This window comes from Chiloscyllium plagiosum, unplaced genomic scaffold (genome assembly GCF_037043375.1).
Source record: "Chiloscyllium plagiosum isolate Xiang-an unplaced genomic scaffold, Cpla_swu_hap1 HiC_scaffold_18, whole genome shotgun sequence".
Classification (NCBI taxonomy): Eukaryota; Metazoa; Chordata; class Chondrichthyes; order Orectolobiformes; family Hemiscylliidae; genus Chiloscyllium; species Chiloscyllium plagiosum.
The window spans coordinates 56,595,818-56,615,993 of NW_028270156.1; the positions used below are offsets into that span (position 1 = coordinate 56,595,818).

General features: G+C 40.7%; 1 protein-coding gene across 1 annotated transcript in view; it reads left to right on the forward strand.

Annotated features, from left to right (window-relative positions):
* slc67a1 (solute carrier family 67 member 1) overlaps window positions 1-20,176 on the forward strand; it is a 119,892-nt gene that overhangs the window by 35,874 nt on the left and 63,842 nt on the right. The window contains exons 2-4 of the mRNA XM_043706113.2: window positions 585-682; window positions 5,814-5,959; window positions 6,060-6,192. Of these exons, the coding sequence (XP_043562048.1) occupies window positions 585-682; window positions 5,814-5,959; window positions 6,060-6,192 (377 nt within the window). The remainder of the gene's footprint in view (window positions 1-584; window positions 683-5,813; window positions 5,960-6,059; window positions 6,193-20,176) is intronic.

A 20,176-nucleotide genomic window follows, 5' to 3' on the forward strand; every position in this document is an offset into this window, starting at 1 on the left:
CACAACCATTTTTCAGCTTTGTTAATGGCATCTTTAGTCTGTCACAGTCTCCCTCAGCACCCGAATTTCATGTCATCTGCAAATTTGGGTATTGTACTCCTAATTCCAAGTCCAAATCACAATAGTAAACATCAGCAGACCCACTCCAATCCCTGTGAGACACTGGCACAAGATAGGAAGCAATGTTCATAACAAGCTTTAACCACGACACTGTTTTCAGTTTTGTAGCCAATTTGTTTTCTGTTGTATTTGATTGGAACTGGTTGCTGCTTTTGACTAGTTGCTGTGACCCCTGCTAAAAAATATGACAAAATTGCTTAGTATTTTCCTTGGAATTGAGCCTAATTTTGCCTGCCAGTTTACAGAGCAAGTTCATGTTTAATTTGTCATTGATACTTTGATAATATTTTGGTTGACCAGCGCTCGATAATCATTAGCACACCTGAATCAGTGTTTCCTAAATGGTGCTTCCATTTCACCAATATGAGGATGGAAGTGTTTTCCAGAACTACGTTCTGTGGTTCTAGACTTTAGAGCACTTTACAATACTGTCCCAGAGTCTAACACAAATGTTTTGTCCGTAGTATTTGTCGAAGAGGCTGGGGATGGATGCAATCATGTTTGGTAACCTTCAGACAACGTTTGCTGTTATCCAGCTCCTGGGAGGACCCCTATTTGGCAGGTAAATGTCTCGGAACAGGAAAAAGAATGACCGGATTCCCCAGGATTAAACTTCTTTCAAACTTTCTTTTATGACATGGAGCTCTTCTGCACAATGAATCCTGACCCTATAAGAACTGCTGTTCAATTCATCTCAACACTGTGAATCTCATAGACCTCCACTACATTGTGTGCTTCAATCCTGGAACTCATGAGCTCCTCATCATTGCATATCTAAACTCAAAGATTAATACAACTCTGTTGGCACATAAAATATTTTGCTTTTGGACTTATTATATCACTTCAGCTTCTCAAAGTTTCAGGCTACTTCTTTTTTCCTTGGAAATTAGCTAATATTCACCCTGTCTCTTGCATTCTGCCAAGTGTTGTTCTATTGCCTTTGCTTTGGCACTTCTAAACTTATTGAAGCTACCATTAACTGTCAAATTATCTATTATCTTTGAGGTTCTGCTAATATCCATGATCGGAATCCATGATCATAAATACAATGTTTAACTCTTCCATTCTTGCTTATGACCTTCATGTTTGGATCTCTGCTTTTGAATACTTTTGAATTCTATAAACCATTGTCATCACCCTTGAATATTCAAAAATTTTCAGCATCTTAGAAATTTCAAATGGATTTCTAGCCTTTAATCTTGCATCAGAATTATTTTTATGGCAATTTAACTTTCTTTTACATTATGCTATATGTTGATGACTCATCTTATGATAGTATTTTCAACAGTCCTCAGTTCTCTCTCTGCCTTCCTCATCTTATCCATTCATTCTTCCAACCTATCTAATATAAATTTGTACATGAAATGTGGACAGTTCTGACAAGGCTGAACTAATTGACAGCACTACATCTAAATAGATGATGGGGGAAGGCTTATTGAAATGCTGCAGTTTTTTTTAGTGCTCCTATAATGTTTTAGGTATGGAAATCACCAATTTTCCTGAAGATTCCAATCTCTGATCAGAATATTTACCTTCCACAAAGGGAATCTCCCTTCCTCTCAGAACCTAATCACTGAATTGCTCAGTGCCCATGAAAGTCACTGAAGCAATAAAAATATTATTTTCTTAAAATTCAATGATAGTTTATTGTATATAATTTAAAACTCTTAAATGAACAGCCATCATCATTATCTTCAATAGCTTCATGATTGCTCATCTTCAAATATCATCTTTTGGCATCTCAGTACCTTCTCTGATGTCAAATGGAATGCCTAATTCCATGATCCAACTTATTGCTAAAACTCTCTCCAGGCAGCTTGGTTTTCTAATTCATGCCAAACACTTATTATTTCAACAATCTCGAGCTCATTGTAAAGTTCAAGACTGCCTTAGATTTCAATTGTGAGCACATATCAAGGAGACCTCTTACAATGCATTATAATTCACACTCCTTAAAAACACCTTGTTTCTGGAATTTGTAAGTTTGATATTCCTATCTCCATCATTCTTCCTGTAGACTTCTAAAATCTACAGATTCTGGAGTCTCCACTACTACTGACCACTTTTACATTGTTTCTCCATTCCACCATACAACCCACCCAGCCCAATTATCTTCAGAAAAGCAAATGGTATGTTAGAAATGTAATGGTATGTTGGCTTTATTACAAAAGGATTTGAGTTCAGAAGTGGGAATGTTTTAGTAAAATTATAAGGGCCTTGTGAGATCGCACCTGAAATATTGCGTGCAAAGTTTGGCTGTCCGACTTAAGAGAAAATATACTTGCCATAGAGAGAAAGCTGCATGGATACACTTGGCTGAAACTTGGGATGGCAGAATAGTCTTATGAGGAGAAATTGGTTCTTGCTGCAGACGGTGAGTGCAATTTTCAGCAGGTGTGCGACTGAGTCATTTAACTAAAGTTAGCGATGATTAGGAAGAGTTATGTCCAGTGTGTGGCAGCATTGAGCCTCAGTTCTGAAAGTGGGTAAAGATCTTCAGTGCTATTTAGATGAAGTATGTAATGCCATCTATGAGTCAAATATTTCAGTATTTCCATCTGTTTTATGCAGTATATGCTTTCTCCCATATGAGGGTTCCAGAAGTTGTTGGTTTGGCACCTAAACATTGCAGCATGAAAAAGAGGAAAGTTCAAGTCTTTGTGATTTAGAAGTGAAGTTGCATTGTTAACAGTTTGAGGCATTAAAATAAAATTCCAGTTCACTGCTGTCATTTTAATTTTGACTATAAAGAATTACAAACAAGTTTTCTTCTGGGGAAAAAAAAGACACTTATCCTTCAGAATATAAGCTCCTTTTAAAGACTTTCAACAAGTTTAATTTAGATAAATGTGAGGTGCTGCATTTTGGGAAAGCAAATCTTAGTAGGACTTATACAATTAATGGTAAGGTCCTAGGGAGGGTTGCTGAACAAAGCCACCTTGGAGTGCAGGTTCATAGCTCCTTGAAAGTGGAGTCGCAGGTAGATAGGATAGTGAAGAAGGCGTTCGGTATGCTTTCTTTTTTTGGTCAGAGTATTGAGTGCAGGGATTGGGAGGTCATGTTGCGGCTGTACAGGACACTGGTTAAGCCACTGTTGGAATATTGTGTGCAATCCTGTCCCCTTCCTATCGGAAAGATGTTGTGAAACTTGAAAGGATTCAGAAAAGATTTACAAGGAGTTACCAGGATTGGAGGATTTGAGATATAGGGAGAGGTTGAATAGGCTGGAAATTTATAAAATCATGAGGGGCATGGATAGGATAAATAGACAAAGTCTTTTCCCTGGGGTGGAGGAATCCAGAACTAGAGGGCATAGGTTTAAGGTGAGAGGGAAAAGATATAAAAAAGACCTAACAGGCAACTTTTTCATGCAGAAGGTGAATTAGCTGCCAGAGGAAGTGGTGGAGGCTAGTACGATTGCAACATTTAAAATGCATCTGGATGGGTATATGGATAGGAAGGGTTTGGAGGGATATGGGCCGGATGCTGGCAGGTGGGACTAGATTGAATTGGGATATCAGGTCGGCATGGACGAGTTGGACCAAAGGGTCTATTTCCATGCTATACATCTCCATGATAATAATCATATAGTCGAAAAGTGTAGTGCCTGAAAAGCACCGCCGGTCAGGCAGCATCCGAGGAGCAGGAGAGTCAGGAATGATGAAGAGCTTATGCTCAAAACATCGACTCTCCTGCTCCTCAGATGCTGCCTGACCAGTTGTGCTTTTCCAGCACCACATTTTTCTACTCTGATCTCCAGCATCTGCAGTCCTCACTTTCTCCTAATAATCATATAGGTCAAGTCAATCAGGTAGCAATTGAATGTGGCAGTGATGGCTGAAAACAGGCATTGTTTTGAGACAAACAAGTAAGACAAGATGTCCATCATTCATTTCTGTCTCCTTCGCTTATTTAACTGAACAAGTAATACTATACTTTTCAAAGGTATCATTGATAGCTCCAATTTGAGGACTAGCGCTGCTCAGTGGAAACAAATGCTGCAATAAGTTAATATTCTTCTCAACTAAAACTGGAGTCAAATTAAGACCAGAATATTACATTTTCCCTTCTGTCTGTAGAATAAAGTAAGGTACCTTGATGTCAAGTCAAGCGAATGAGGTAGGTATAGTGCTAGGTGGATGGGGTGCCAGGTGGATGAAGAAGGTAGGGAGATGAATGAGTGCCAGGTAAATACATGAGTGCTTGGATTAGGTTAGAGGTTGGGGAGAGTATTGAGTCACCAATGAGCAGAAGGAGCTTAGTGTTGGTGTTGCTGTTGGTTAGGTGGGTGGTTATTGGGTCTAGGGTGTGGTGGGGGTGTTCAATTGAGGAAGTGGTTTCGGGTCTGTCAAGGTTAGTTTCATCTGTTGGAGATGTCAGCTCAGGGTGGAGGGAGGTTGGGGTTTTGGTGGTTGTCAGGTTACAGAGGTATTGAGATCGGGGTGGGGGTGTAACTGGGCACTGTCAGTGGTTCACTCCAACAGTAGTCCAGGAGTTAGAGCAGATTTTTAATTCTGTAACTTCTCCTGGGTCACTATTAAACTTAGATGCCAGAACCCTCCAAATTCTCTGATTTTAGGGAGCTTTTCAGAGGGTTCCAGATGAAGAGGACTTGCCAATTGGAATTTTCAATTTCCTGGGCAGTTCCCTTGGAGTCAGCTGTAATGGGAATTCTGCATGTTCCCAACATGCACTGCTACAGCTATGTGATTTTGGAATATGTATGTCTGTTTCCAAATTGTAAGTAAAAGCAGCCTGAAGTCCTGATGGTAATCTCTGTCTGAGGTTTGATGCAGTTACACAGGGATTGATCGCTGTTAAAGTCCTCAGTCCCTTTTGGTAGAGACAAGGGAACACAGGGAACTGACATGAGACAGCACATCTGAATATAATTGTGCATATTTTGTTGGAGCAGGTCCAGTTGATGGTAAGACTATTTATTTATTTCTCAATTATATGGTATTTAAGACATTTACTATCTCTAACACTAGCTTCTGAAGTGTCCACTTGTTTATGATATGTTTATTGGCATGAGCTGGCAATGAACTTTGAAATAATTTATCAAATGTGACTTTGTGAACTTAGCAAACTGTGCTCTTCAAGTGGAATTTTGGTAAGAGGACACTTTCCAATGTAGCTGTTTTGCAAACTGACACGGCACGGTGGCACAGTGGTTAGCACTGCTGCCTCACAGCGCCAGAGACCCGGGTTCAATTCCCGCCTCAGGCGACTGACTGTGTGGTGTTTGCACGTTCTCCCCGTGTCTGCGTGGGTTTCCTCCGGTGCTCCGGTTTCCTCCCACAGTCCAAAGATGTGCAGGGCCAGGTGAATTGGCCATACTAAATTGCCCGTAGTGTTAGGTAAGGGGTAAATGTAGGGGTATGGGTGGGTTTCGCTTCGGCGGGTCGGTGTGGACTTGTTGGGCCGAAGGGCCTGTTTCCACACTGTAATGTAATCTAATCTAATCTAATCTAATAATAGTGCGCATTTTCTTAATTGTTACAGATTAAAGCTATATTTTTGTCACACCAAAATATTTCTACCTTTCATCTATCTTGGCTGCTGAGTGTGGAGAAATGTTTAGAAATATTTCCATCTGTTCTCTGTGTTCCCACAGTTGTCACTGTAGTTATGTGCCTGTTAATGTAATTACAGAAATCTTTGATAAAGTATTCTTATTTTACTGCTGATAGGTTTGGTGATTTATTTGGGGGGCGTGCTGCCCTGTCGCTGGCATACCTCTCCTCAGGGTTTGCCTACCTTCTGATGGGCCTTTCAACAAGTGTGCCACTACTTTTCCTTTCCAGACTGCCCACAGTCTTCATGCATGGGATGCAAGGTACAGTACTGAATGGTACTTTTTCTCTTCTTTCCTTTTTTGACTTGTTACTTCTGTGTCTGGTTTTAAAATGCATTTATTTCCTTTTAAACTCTCCCAGCTGCTCAGATGATTGTGACTGATCTGTCTTCAGAGTCAGAACGGGCAGGTGCCCTGGGGAAACTTGGTCTCTCATATGGTGTAGGGATGATCGTTGGCTCTACAACTGGTGGTTTGCTGATCTCTAATTATGGGTAAGTACCAAAGGGTGTGCTTGTATTTGCAACAGACCTCGGTGCAGCAATCAAAACACTCTCTCTAAATTCTCTCATCATTCAGGTCCTTGTTCAACTCTTAGAAGCTCTATATGCAGTAGTCACACACAGAATCAGTTGGGCTCAGTTGTAATCTTCCTCAAGCTGAATGACCTGCTGATGTCAGGCTCATTCCTTAATGAAAGTCAGAATTGTGGGGGAGAAAAAGAAAAACATTGGAATGTACGGAATTTACAACTTTATTTTCAAAATCCAATGGTATAGCACTAACTTACTGAAGCATTGATTTTAATTTGTTATTTGTGTGTGAAATCTCTTCCAAATCAATTTTATATGAGTATCTTTTTTCTTCCTCCACTGAAGATGTTGATTTCTTGATAGAGTATATTTCTATGATTCCTTAGTCCCAACTTGTGCATGCACCTAAATGATGTGGTTCAGCAAGTTATTCAGAGTGAAATGACAGCAGGAAGAGGATAATGCCCAGAACCACCCTGCTTGATGTCCATTTCTGCAGTTTTCAGCAGTGTGCAAGGGTGACTCACCTGTGTGACAAACTCAACAAGAATTCTTGGTACATTGCTAATCAGAACTGCATTGATTCAGTTTGTGCCTTGTGCTCACACAAAGATACTTTCTGTTGAAGTTCAGCTGGAGGAAAGCATGGCCTTCTCTCATCGTGTAACTCATTTGCAAATCCAGCATTCAGTTTATAAAATCGAACTCAGGTTAACAAATGTATAGCTCCTTTAAGTTAAATTGATTTCTTAATGGATCAGAGTTTAGACTCAACTGAGAAGTTTTTGCACTTAAATCAATTCTAATTTGTGTTCATCTGACACTAGCTTCTAAAGTGTCCATTTGTTTTTGATACGTTTATTGGAATGAGCTGGCAATGATCTTTAAAATAATCTATCAAAAGTGACCTGTGCGATGTGCGAAATTAAAATGTTAACTTGGTCAACCTCCATAACTGATCTAAACACATTAGATTTAATTTCTCACTCAAAATGTAGATTGTGGATTCCTTGTATGGCTTTGACTGCCCCTATTTCTCCTAACTGTATGAGCCTGACAAAGGCATGCTCTGTATCTAGGAGAGAAAACAGTTTGTATGTGATATTGAATCCAGTTTAAGATGAAAAATGCTGCCATTGTCAAATGTGTAATGATTCACTTCGATTGCGATTTAATAATTTGCCTACTTCAGTGATATCATGTATATTCAAAGTTTGTGAGAAGATTTGTAGCTCGGGTGCTCGTTGTTGTGGTTTTGTTCGCCGAGCTGGGAATTTGTGTTGCAGACGTTTTGTTCCCTGTCTAGGTGACATCCTCAGTGCTTGGGATCCTCCTGTGAAGCGCTTCTGTGATTTTTTCTCTGGCATTTATAGTGGTTTGTCTCTGCCGCTTCCGGTTGTCAGTTCCAGCTGTCCGTTGCAGTGGCCGGTATATTGGGTCCAGGTCGATGTGCTTATTGATTGAATCTGTGGATGAGTGCCATACCTCTAGGAATTCCCTGGCTATTCCCTGTTTGGCTTGTCCTATAATAGTAGTGTTGTCCCAGTCGAACTCATGTTGCTTGTCATCTGCATGTGTGGCTACTAAGAATAGCTGGTCGTGTTGTTTTGTGGCGAGTTGGTGTTCATGGATGCGGATCGTTAGCTGTCTTCCCTCTCTGATAGAACAGACAACAGGACGATGAACCTATCAACAAAGACGGCATACTCAAACTACTGGACCTGTGCCTCACAACACACTTCACGTTCAACAACCAAATATATGAACAAATCAACGGCACACCCATGGGCTCACCCATCTCTGGACTCATAGCAGAAGTGGTAATGCAAAGATTAGAACAAACAGTCTTACCGCAAATTCAACCCAAACTCTGGGTCAGATATGTGGATGACACCTTTGTAATAATTAAAAACACAGAAATAGAGAACACACACCGGATCATCAACGCCACACTCACAGGAATCCAATTCACTAGAGAGGAAGAAAAGGACAACCAACTCCCATTCCTGTACGTGATGGTACAGAGAACACTGAATGGAGAATTCACCACAAAGGTATACAGGAAAGCCACACACACAGACCAAGTCCTAAACTACGAAAGCAACCACCCCAACACACTCAAAAGAAGTTGCATCAAGACACTGTTCAAAAGGGCCACAACACACTGCAGTACACCAGAACTGCAAAAAGAGGAAGAAGAACACCTCTACAATGTATTTGCTAAAAACGGATACCCGCGCAATTTCATCAACAGATGCCTAAGGGAAAGACAACGGAACGAGGACATGCCGCAACCCAAAGGACTAGCCACGCTACCATACATCAAGAGCATTTCCGAACTGACAGCCAGACTACTGCGACCACTAGGACTCATAACAGCACACAAACCAACAGCCACTCTCAGAAAACAACTCACCAGAATGAAGGACCCGATGCCCAGCATGAGCAAAACCAATGTAGTGTACAAAATCCCATGCAAGGACTGCACAAAACACTACATAGGACAAACAGGAAGACAGCTAACGATCTGCATCCATGAACACCAATTCGCCACGAAACGACACGACCAGCTATCCTTAGTAGCCACACAAGCAGATGACAAGCAACATGAGTTCGACTGGGACAACACTACTATTATAGGGCAAGCCAAACAGGGAACAGCCAGGGAATTCCTAGAGGCATGGCACTCATCCACAGATTCAATCAATAAGCACATCGACCTGGACCCAATATACTGACCACTGCAACGGACAGCTGGAACTGACAACCGGAAGCGGCAGAGACAAACCACAATAAATGCCGGAGTAAACATCACAGAAGCGCTTCACAGGAGGCTCCCAAGCACTGAGGATGTCACCTAGACAGGGAGCGAAACGCCTGCAACACAAATTCCCAGCTCGGCGAACAGAACCACAACATATCATGTGTATCTCTGTCTAGGCCACAACACCATACTGAACATAAAGCCACTCTATTGAACACCTCATATTTTCTGGAGTTCTTCCCTTCACTGCCTACAACTTCATAGTTCCCCAATCCCTCTCTGCATGCTTCTGCCTCCTTTCCAAAATCCATAAACAGGACTGCTCTGGCTACCTCATTATTTCACTCTGTTCCTGCCTGAACTTACTACTTTTTATTGCAGTTTCAAATTTTTTTTTTCTCCTCTTCTATTCTTATGTACATTTTTGACTCTTTTGATGTCCTATGTCATTTCAACCGTTTCCAGTTTCCTAACCCTAATTGCCACCTGTTTACTATGGAAGTCCAATCCTTCTACCTTCATTCCCCACCAGGACAATTTTAAAGCTCTCTGCTTCTTCCTCAAATGAAGCCCAATCAGCCCTTTTCATCTCCACTCCAGATACACCTGTCTTTGTGTGAGATAGGTAGATTATTATTCATTCTAGTGCTACTCCAGTCCCATTCTTTTCTTTGTCCAGTATATCAGTGTCACCCTTCACCCTCATCATGAAGTAAAAATTTGGTTTTTGTTTCCAATTCTCACATTTCTCTCACCTTCACCTGATTCATCTTTGACTCCTCTCTCCCCTTCTGCAACATTTCTTTCACCACTTTAAAACTAGGCAGTTGGCTAATGCAAAAAACAGATCTATGCTGTTCCACAGCTGTCTCAACCACACTGCTTCATACCCAGCTTCTGTAAGAAGTCCATTTCACTGTACTAGATTCTCCATCTTAGTTTCTAGTCAGTTGATGCAAGCATTCCTCTCTGCAGTTCCAAAATATATCTTCCTTTTTCCTCAACTGAGAATTCCCACTCAAGGTGATTGACAGGATAGCATGGTGGCTCAGTGGTTAAGCACTGCTGCCTCACAGAGCCAGGGATCTGTGTTCGATTCCACCCTCAGGTGACTGTCTGTCTGTGGGGATTTTGCAGATTCTCAGTGTCTGCTTGGGTTTCCTCCCACAGTCCAAAGATGTGCAGGTTAGGTGGATTGGCCATGCTAAATTTCCTGTAGTGTTCCGCGATGTGCAGACTAGTCAGATTAGCCATGAGAAATATAGGGTTGCGGAGATAAGATATGGGGGTGGTACTGGGTAGGGTGCTTTTTGGAGGGTTGGTGTGGACTTGAACAACCTATCTTCACACTGTAGGGATTCTATGGAAATGCCTGATCCATCTCATATACTTCTATCCTCATGTCTGCCTCACCCACCCAGAACTACTATTAAGTTTCTTTTGACCTCACCTTCACCCTACCAGACTAAATTCTCCATGAATTATCCTTCCATATTTCTGCCCATTCCAGCAAGATGTCAGCATTAACACATCTTTCCCTGAATTCCCTTTCAGTGTTCTGTTGAGAACATTCTCTCCATGACACTCAGATTCTTCTCTCAGTCACCCCTAACATCTTCTCCCTTCCTTACAGCACTTTTCAAGGCAAATTTAAGAGATGCGGCACCTGTCTTTACACCTCCTCCATTCTCAGTTCAAGGCCTCAAACACTACTTCCATGTTCAACAATGATTTGCTTGTATTTATTTCAATTTAGTTTCGTGTATTTGCTTGCTGTTTTATTTCCTTCACCATTTTACTATATTAACCTCTCTATTCATGGCTTGTTACAGTTTCACTGAAGCCCAATACAAGCTCAAAAAATAACACTGCATCCTTAACTTCACACACTGCAGTCTCCGGACTCAACACTGAGTTTAACAATTTTAGACCATAATCTGTCTTTACATTGTTCACTGGGTATTTTTCACTTCAATTTTGCAGGGTTGGCTTTGATTTGTGTGGGGGGTCCTTGATATAAGTCAGGATTAGGTATCAGAAAAGTGAAATTTATATTGAAATGGCTTGTATTGAGGATTTTTTCCCCATAAGAATAATGTAAATACAGAGGGACAGGGACTGTTTCTACTCTTATCACGGAAATTTTCCTCATAAGAAAGAATGGAATGAGGTAGGGATAGGGACTGTTGCTTAAGGAAATGTTGTGTTTCATACCCAGCAACCAAAATATGTCCTATATATGTACCATACCTCCTAAAATCCACGTGTGCAACTGTCTCTGGTGACAAGGATCTCATGGGTTAGTGAGGTGTTAAGACTGGTTTTCCAAATTGGGTGTACCATCCTTGATCTCCATCAATCCAAGTCATAAAGTCACAAATTCAAGCACACAAACATTATCCACACAAAAATGTGGTAGATTTCTCTCGTCTCCTACTCCAGAAGAGAAGAAATTGTTTCAATACGGTGATGCTGATTTAGCAGCAGTCTTTCATAGTCTTCAGACATGTCTAAATGCCTCTGCTCATTATTACTGCAAGTTTCTTAAACCTGTTTTTATGGCCATACTTCACCCTGGCCCTCCCATATAGTAGTAGATTGCACAGTGGCTCATAATTCTGGTCTAATTGTCGTACATTGGTTCTGATCCAAACTGACAGCTCTCAGCTCTGCGCTATACCTTGATTCTGGCCTGCCTGTTATACCAAAGTTCTGAATATTTTTAATAAAAACTAAATTAAAAAATACTGCAAATGCTGTAAATCAGAAACAAAACAGAAATTTCTAGAATAAGCTCAGCACGTCTGGCAGCATCTGTGGAGAGAAATCAAAATTAATGTTTCAGGTTGGAAGGGTCACTTGACAGGAAACATTATCTCTGATTTCTCTCCACAGATGCTGCCAGATGTGCTGAGTTTTTCCAGTAATTTTCATTTTTGTTTCTAACTGTTTTTGTTACTTTGTACCCAGCATTCTTTGATCAGTCAGCACTGAGTATCAAGGTATTGATTCTTTGATACAGGGGTCTGCAATATACTGTACGTTGCAAATAATGAGTTGTACTGTATGTCATGATACAATGACGTGTGGGGAAATTTTGTTTAGTTCCTCAAAACATCAGCAGTGTGAGTGCAAAGCAATGTATATCACAATACTGTGTATCCTGGACCCATTACACCTTTCTTTACCTCATCATGTTACTTTCGTGTGGTTTTTGAGCAGCCATTCATGCTTCATTTGGACTCAAACTTCTTTTCTATATCTATGATCACTCTCTTTGTTCCATTATTTTTTTTTGTTGTTATTTAAACTCACCTGTCCTCCAATCTATCATAGATCTTTTCCTTTGTTCGTCCTGCATCCTTCTCCCTTCCACTGTCTTAAACCCTAAAGCTTCTGACTTTCTTCAGTTCTGATGAAAGGTTATCAACCTGAAATGTTAACTCTCTTTCTGTCCACAATGCTACTGGATTTGCTGAGTTTTCCCAGCACTTGTTTTACTACCTTGATAGTTATCCTCATTTTCTTTCTATTTCTCGTGCATTTTTGTCTGTGCTGATAGAGAGACATCTGTGATAATCATTTGTGTTTTAAAGGATTTTCCTTTAAGTACTGTACATGTATTTGATGGTGAACCTGTCAACGCTTTTAAAAAAGATGACGAGAACCAACAATGTAGCCACTATGGTCTTTTTGCAATCCGCGTATGTAACAGAAGGGGGCAACAAAGTGCTGGCAATAGATCTCAGAAGTTAGGTTGGGCTCTGGATTGGCTTTTTTGTGCACTGAGTTGATATACTCTGGGAGAGACAAGGCAGACTGAGTTTGATTTCCCTGTCATTATTCTGGCTATAGTTAAGCTTTAAAATGTATCTGTGGTACATTATATGACGAGAAAGATTTGAGGATCATGGTTTCATTCTTATAGGTGTTTTTCTGATATCATGCTATATTCTGTAAATCAGAAGGCTGCAAAAATCTTAGTTTGAGATGATCAAAGTAAGACTTGTATTTATATTGCACCCTTCCTGATCTCAGAATGTTCAAAGCATGCCGATTGAAACCTTAGTGCCGATGTAGTAGGAAACAAAGAAAACTGTTTGTCCAGAGCAAGACCTAGGAACAGTAATGAAGTGACTGAAAATCTGTTTTTAATGTTGATTCAGGAATAAATATTGAGAAAGTGCCATGAAATCTTACGTTCACCTCAGAGCGCAGGAAGAGTTTAAATTTAAAATCTGTAAAAGAGCGCCTTGACTAATTCATAGCAGTTACTCAATGAGAGACTGGATTATCAGTTTTAATTTTTGTACTCTAGTTTCTAGAGTGAAACTTGAACCCACGACCTTTTGACTCAGATATGAAAGTGCTGTCCTCTACGTCATAGTTAAGACCATTAAAGGAACATCTGTATACTGTAAATCCCACAGGAGATGTTGGTGCTTGTTTTAAATGATAACATTTTATAAACATCTGTCTGCTTCACGCAGGCTCTGAGGTGGGTACCAGACAAGAAACTGTCTGAGAGTTTAGACTATAAATAGTGAGTAGTCTTAATCTGACTGAGTCAGTGCTTGACACACTGAGCTTTCACCCATCTGCTAACTGGAAATTTTCTCTGAAGCTGTTCACTTTTCCTTGGGACAACCTCAAGCACACAATTTGCTCACTAATGCCTCATTCAATTCATGTGCAAGTCTAGATGATGAGTTTTGATAGCAGAAAGTATCAGAGTCAAGTTGAATTTATGCCTACTCATCAGCCATTCATGCATCTTCCAGACTTATTTCTTCCTACCTGCATATGCTGAATCTGCATGGATTGACAACTGTACCTGGGGTCTTCTGGTTTATTTTAAGCAGGTTATCATTGAAGTATTTTGATATGCTTTACCTTAACAGATACATAAGTTGACAAAGTGTTCGGAGATGACAGTTTAATCAAATGCCAGCCAAGTGTCCTCAAGGATATGTCTGTGTTGAGCTATGACATCATTGTAAAACAATTCTTGTGAACAAGCAAATGAACACTTGTGCAATAAGAATTGTTAAAAATAATGGGGAAATAAGGAATAAGGTCTAACAAGTCTTAGCCTGGTTGTCTGATCTGTACTGATAGATGACAGTTGGGTCACCTCAACAAACTTGACACAATTGTTTGTGTAGTGGAGAGTTCCTAATACTAACTGCTGCCCAGTAACCTCCATATAAACTGTCAACATAGTTGTTAGGAGATTGGATTCAGCTATGAATACTAGGGGACGACTTCCATGATTTGTACTTATCCACAGTTAGTGTGACAGAGACCATGGCGAAACAATGTAAAAGCTGTGTGAATTTTTTTTTTAAAAGCATCAAATTAAATTTCTTGGAAGAGGCCCCAACATCCAGGCCATGCTTCAGATGAAATATAGATTCTTGAGCAGTGTCACACCTCACTGAGTTCACACACTGGAAGTCAAAATGCACTGTTCCTAGAACCAGGAAAGGTTCCCCAATTTACTTGACTTTCAGATCTAGGTTGACAGAAAACATGGTCCTTGTTTGTTAACATATTTGTTAACAATTTTTTTTCATTCATGGCACGAGGACATGGCTGGCTAGGCCAGCATTTATTGCCCATCCCTAATTGCCCACAGGGCAATTGGAGTCACATATAGGCCAGACTAGGTGAGGATAGCAGTTTCCTTCCCCGAAAGACGTTAGTGAACCAGGTGGGATTGTTTTTCCTTGAAATTGACAATGATTTAATGGTCATTGTTTGAATTCCAGATTTTTATTGAATTCAGATTCTACCATCTGCCATGGCAGAATTTGAACTTAGGTCCCTAGAATATTACCTGGAATAATAGTCCAGTAGTAGTAGCACTAAGCTGTTGCTTTTATGGTCCTTTAGGGAATGAAATCCTTATCTGGTCTGTCCTACATGTGACTCCAGACCCACAGCAATGTAGTTGACTCTTAACTGCCCTCTGGGCAATTAGGTATGGGCAGTAAATGCCAGCAATGCCCCCATCCAGTAAATAAATAAACAAAAGTGTCACCCTGCTGTTGACTAGCAACTGACTGAAACTTAATCAGACTTTTCTCAACCTAACTCTAATATCTGGGATGAGGTACTGACCACATATCCAAGCCATCACTATGCCCTTCTATATACACCTTCCCTTACGTTACCCAATTTCCCCCGTCACAGTCATTTCTTCCTGAAACCCTCAATCATGCTCTACTGCTATTTCAATGCAACTTCTAGCTGTTCTTCCATATTTATCCTTGGTAAACATGAGGTCATCCAAAATTTTGCTGGTCATATCCTTTCTTGCACTAAGCCTTGTTCACCCATTTCCCTGTGCTGCCTGGCTTATGTTGTGCCTCAATCAAGTAATGTCTTGGTTTTAAAATTCCTGTTCTTGTTTTCAAATCCTTCCTTCCTATCTCTGTAATTTCCTACAGCCCTGTAGCCCCCTGGGATTCCTGTATACGTTTAATTCTGGTCCCTGGTATTTTGCTTTTGTACAGTATACTGCCTTGCGAAATTGTAACACTCCCTCGCCGCTTACTGCACTACCATCCCCATGGTTCTCAATTTACAGGTGATGGGTGGTCAACAATATGTTATAATGTCAGTTACTTGCAAAGCCTCGAGCAAATTTTGATACTCCAATACTTAGTAAAATAGAACATGTTTCCCTTAATTTTATTTCTTTCTATCTTTTTATAATTGTATTATAGAAAGTGTTGTTGGATTTTTTCCCAGTGTTAATTGAGGCCAATGAATGGGGGGAATTGGTGAAATGCCCACTTTTAATTTCTTTGTTCATAATATCTGTGTGTTTTTTATCCTTCGCCTGGGTTTGGGGTGCGGTTCCAGCCAGAGTGAGCTATGGAGGCATATATGGGTAGTGTAAGCTCCCCTATGGGCAGGGTGGTGGGGTGGGGGTGTAAAGAGTCTCCCATTGTATGTTGTAATTGGTTTAGTTTATTGGTTTATAGTGGATGTAGTTTTTGAAAGTTTTTTTGTTGTTGTAGTTTTAGTGTACGTATTTTTTAGCCTCTGAGTCTCTAGTTATTTGCATTTGGTGCGTCGTGAGTAGGGTTCTTCCTCTCTGGTTCAAGAGCTGTTTTAAAGGATATGGCTTAAGTGTTTTTTTTAAATGGTGCACCTGGAATATTAAGGGGAGTCACTCGCCAATTTAAGAGAAAAAAGTACTTTTAAGTCTTAGGAAGAAAAGGTTGATATTGCTGTGTTGCAAGAAACCCATATTGATGATAAGGAGCACCTAAAGCTACAGTAGGGGGTGATTCGATCGGGTGTTCTTTTTGTCCTTTAACACTAAGAGCAAGGGAATGGCTATACTCATTCAGAAGAATCTCCCATTTAAATTATTAGATCAAATGAAGGATGATTATGGGTGGTTGTGATCTTTAAAGCCTTAATACATGGTAAGGAGTATGGCATTCTAAATGTTTACTACCCCTGGCACACTCCCTCAAATTCCTGAATGATACACATTCTAAATTGATTGACCTTAGAACATGACGTATTATCATGGGGGAGATTTTAGTCACCCTCATGGATCCTACAGTGGATAGAATGCCCAAGTCCCCCAGGTATCTTTCTACAATCTAAATAATTGGTTGACTTATGCTTGGAATTGGGATTGGTGGATGTTTGGAGGTGTCTCCACTCTACAGGTAGGGACTTCACCTTTTTTCTCTAATCTGCACAAGTGTTATACAAGGATTTACCTTTTTCTAGCTCTTTCAGCTTTTTTGGAATCAGTGATGTGCTGTAAAATTGGAAATATAGCCATTTCAATCATGTGACAGTATATTTGGAGGTTAAGATTAAGGGCAATGAAATAGGCTCACGGTATTGGCGAATAGATCCTTTTATTCTGAAGGACAGTAAGTTTGTTGAGTACTTTTAGAATGAGTTTAAAACGTTCTTGACCATCAATTCAGACACAACCAGTAACCCGCCTATACTTTGGGAGACAGCTAAGGGCTATGCAAGGGGGATAGTTCTCTCTTATTTGGCAAGTCTGAAATGACAGGAGGGAGAGCTGCAGCATTTGTTTGAGGCTCAGTTGAAGCCAGCCAAGACAAGCATATATTGATAGGCCATCAGTAACTAAATTACAGCAAATCACAGCTCTCCAGGCTGCTTTAAACTCCATGCTCACTCAGATAGGTGAAGAGAGAACTCTCTTTGGTGAAACAAAGGCTATTTGAGCATGGCAATAGGCCAGGTAAATACCTGGCATATCTGGCCAGGAAAATGAGTGCCACCTCCCCCCCCCCCCCTCCACCCCAATCTATTACATCAGTCAGAGAGGGTACTGAGGCTCTTTCTTGTAACTCCAAAAAGATTAATGCAGCATATCAGAAATTTTGCTCTGAACTATGTCTGTTGGAATGCTGTGAGGATAGGCTGGTTAAGTTGGTGTCCTTTTTTAAGAACCTAGACCTTCCAGGTGTGACTTCGGAACAGGTGTCTCTTCTCAATGCTCCTTTGACAGTGCAAGAGATACAGGAGGCAGTGAGACAACTCCAAAGTGGAAAGATGCCTAGCCCTGATGGTCTCCCGGGTGAATTCTAGAAAGAATTTATAAATATATTGTCTGGGCCAATGCTGAACATGTACAATTATTCATACAGTCAGGACTGCCATCCCTGAGAGAGGCCAATATCTCTCCCATTCTCAAGCAAGGGAAGACCCTGGAGGACTGTGCCTCCTATAGGCCCATTTCACTGTTAAATTCACTTTAAAATTTAACCACGACATTTGCTTCGAGATTGGAGAAGGTATTGTATTGGAGGACCAGATGGGTTTTATAAAGGGCCGTAGGTCCTTGAATAATATTAGAAGATTGCTGCTGACACACTTGGGCCATATTCGGTCATTGGTTCAGGGCTTGGTGATCTCCCTAGACGCAGAGAAAGCATTCGACCGGCTGAAACGGCCATATCTTTTATAATTTTGAATTGTTCGGTCTAGGTGATGTCTTTATTAGATGTGTGGAAGACCTGTATAGCGATCCTAAGGCAGCAGTTCTCACCAATGGTGTAAGATCCAATAATTTTAGTGTTGGCAGGGGCACCCGGCGAAGTTGTCACCTCTCACCGCTATTGTTTACACTGGTGATTGAGCCACTGGCAGAAGCTATCCGGAGGGACCCCAGTATAGTTGCCCCAGAGGTAGGATCAAGGGTGCATAAGATTACACTATGCGCAGATGATGTTCTCCTCTTCTTATCAAATCCTGCAGTTTCTGTACCCCATTTAATACAACACATTAATTTATTTGGCTTTTTTTTGGGATACAGGATCAATTTTGCGAAGTCGGAGGTTATGCCCATGAGGGGTCTTGAGGGTCCTGATATTGAAGGTGAATTACGATTCCCCTTTAAGTGGCCGCAGGGTGTTTCTTTACCTAGGTATTTTTGTTACTCCCACCTTTTGACCAGTTATATAAGGCTAATTTTGCTCATTTGCTTGACAAGATAAGACAAGATCTTCAATGATCGGAAGCCCTTCCAATATCTTGGTTGGGTCAAATAGCCCTTATCAAAATGAACGTTCTTCCTTGTTTGCTAAATCCCATGTGAATGCTCCTTCTGATATAGCCCAGCCCAATGTTGCAGAGACCTAATGGCTGGCTCGGTTCTTTTATCTGGCATCACAGGCGGCCTCTCATTAGGCTTGCTAAATTGCAATTACCTCAGGGGTTCGAGGGAGTATACGTTCCAGTTATTAAGAGATATCAACTAAGCTCCCTTCTGTCCTTTGTGAATGTTTAGGCTTGTGAGGACTCGAGGTCAACATGGTTGGATATTGAAGCCTCCCAGGCAAAGTGCCCCCTTATTAATCTGTTGTTTATGGATAAGATGAGGACAGTCATGGAGCACTGTCGGAATCCAATCATCATTAAACTGGTCAAAGCATGGAGAGTCGGAATGCCAGGGTTTGACCAAGGCTGATGGACTCTGAACTTAAACTATGGACATCCAAGGGAGTCTCCTGTCTGGGAGACCTGTTTGAGGGGGAGGTCATGATGTATTTCGATCAAATGAGTTGCAAGTATGGATTGCCCAATAGAGACCTCTTTCGCTACTTTCAGGTTAAGAACTTAAAAAAAATGACTACACTTTTTATCAACATAGCTCTGACACAGAGAGGAGAGTGCTTCAGGCTACAGGCATTTTCTCGATTAGTATTCTTTACCACCTAATAGGATGTGGTGTCCCAAAAGATATTGAGCGACTGTGCAAGGTCTGGGAGCAAGAGTTGGGAGTACAGATCCCTTTAGACATGGGAGGACATTTGGGAGAACATGAGAAAGATCTCAATCTGCAACAGAGGGCATGCTATGCAGCTGGTCTATTTGGCTCCAGACCAGCTCATGAAATTCAAAAAAGGAGCATCTCGAATGCGCCCCACTATTTGTGGTCATGCCACAAGCTTTGCAAGTACTGGAATTATAGAGAGGGTCCTGGGGACCGAAATCAAGGTAGACCCGGTCTCTCTCCTCCTGGGTCTGCCACATTTATCTTCCTTAGATGTGTATGGGAAGAAGCTATTTAATAATCTCACATTGTGCAAAGAAGAACATATTGATGAGTGGTAGTCTGCGAACTCTCTGGGAATGCTGGGATGGCATTGATTTGTTATGGAACACATCCCTCTGGATTTCCTAACAAACATGCTGCACCATAAAACTGAACTTTTCTATAAGACATGGCAGCCCTTTTTGAACTACCTAGAAGCAGATTTGCCTGCCATATTAATTAGGGCATTTGTTTAGCCATGATGATGAGGTTTGGTGAGCCTTGTGCCCTGAGAGGAAGAATCCCGAATAAATACGGGTATAATAACTCATGCTCCTGGAGATTGGGAGCTTTGGTGAGATTGTGCTGAGTGGTATAATTTATTTGATTATTTATTGATTTGTAGTAAGTGTAGTTTTGATTTGGAGTAAGTGTAGTTTTGATTTGGAGTAAGTGTAGTTTTGATTTGTTTTATGGAGTAAGGTAGTAATTAGCTCATTGTAATTGTTATAATTTTAGATTGTTATGTATTTTTTGAATTTTATAATTTTGTAAAGAAAACATTTCTCAGTAAAAATCTAAAAAATCAGAACAATCTTGAACCCACAGTCTGGGATTACATATGCAGAATA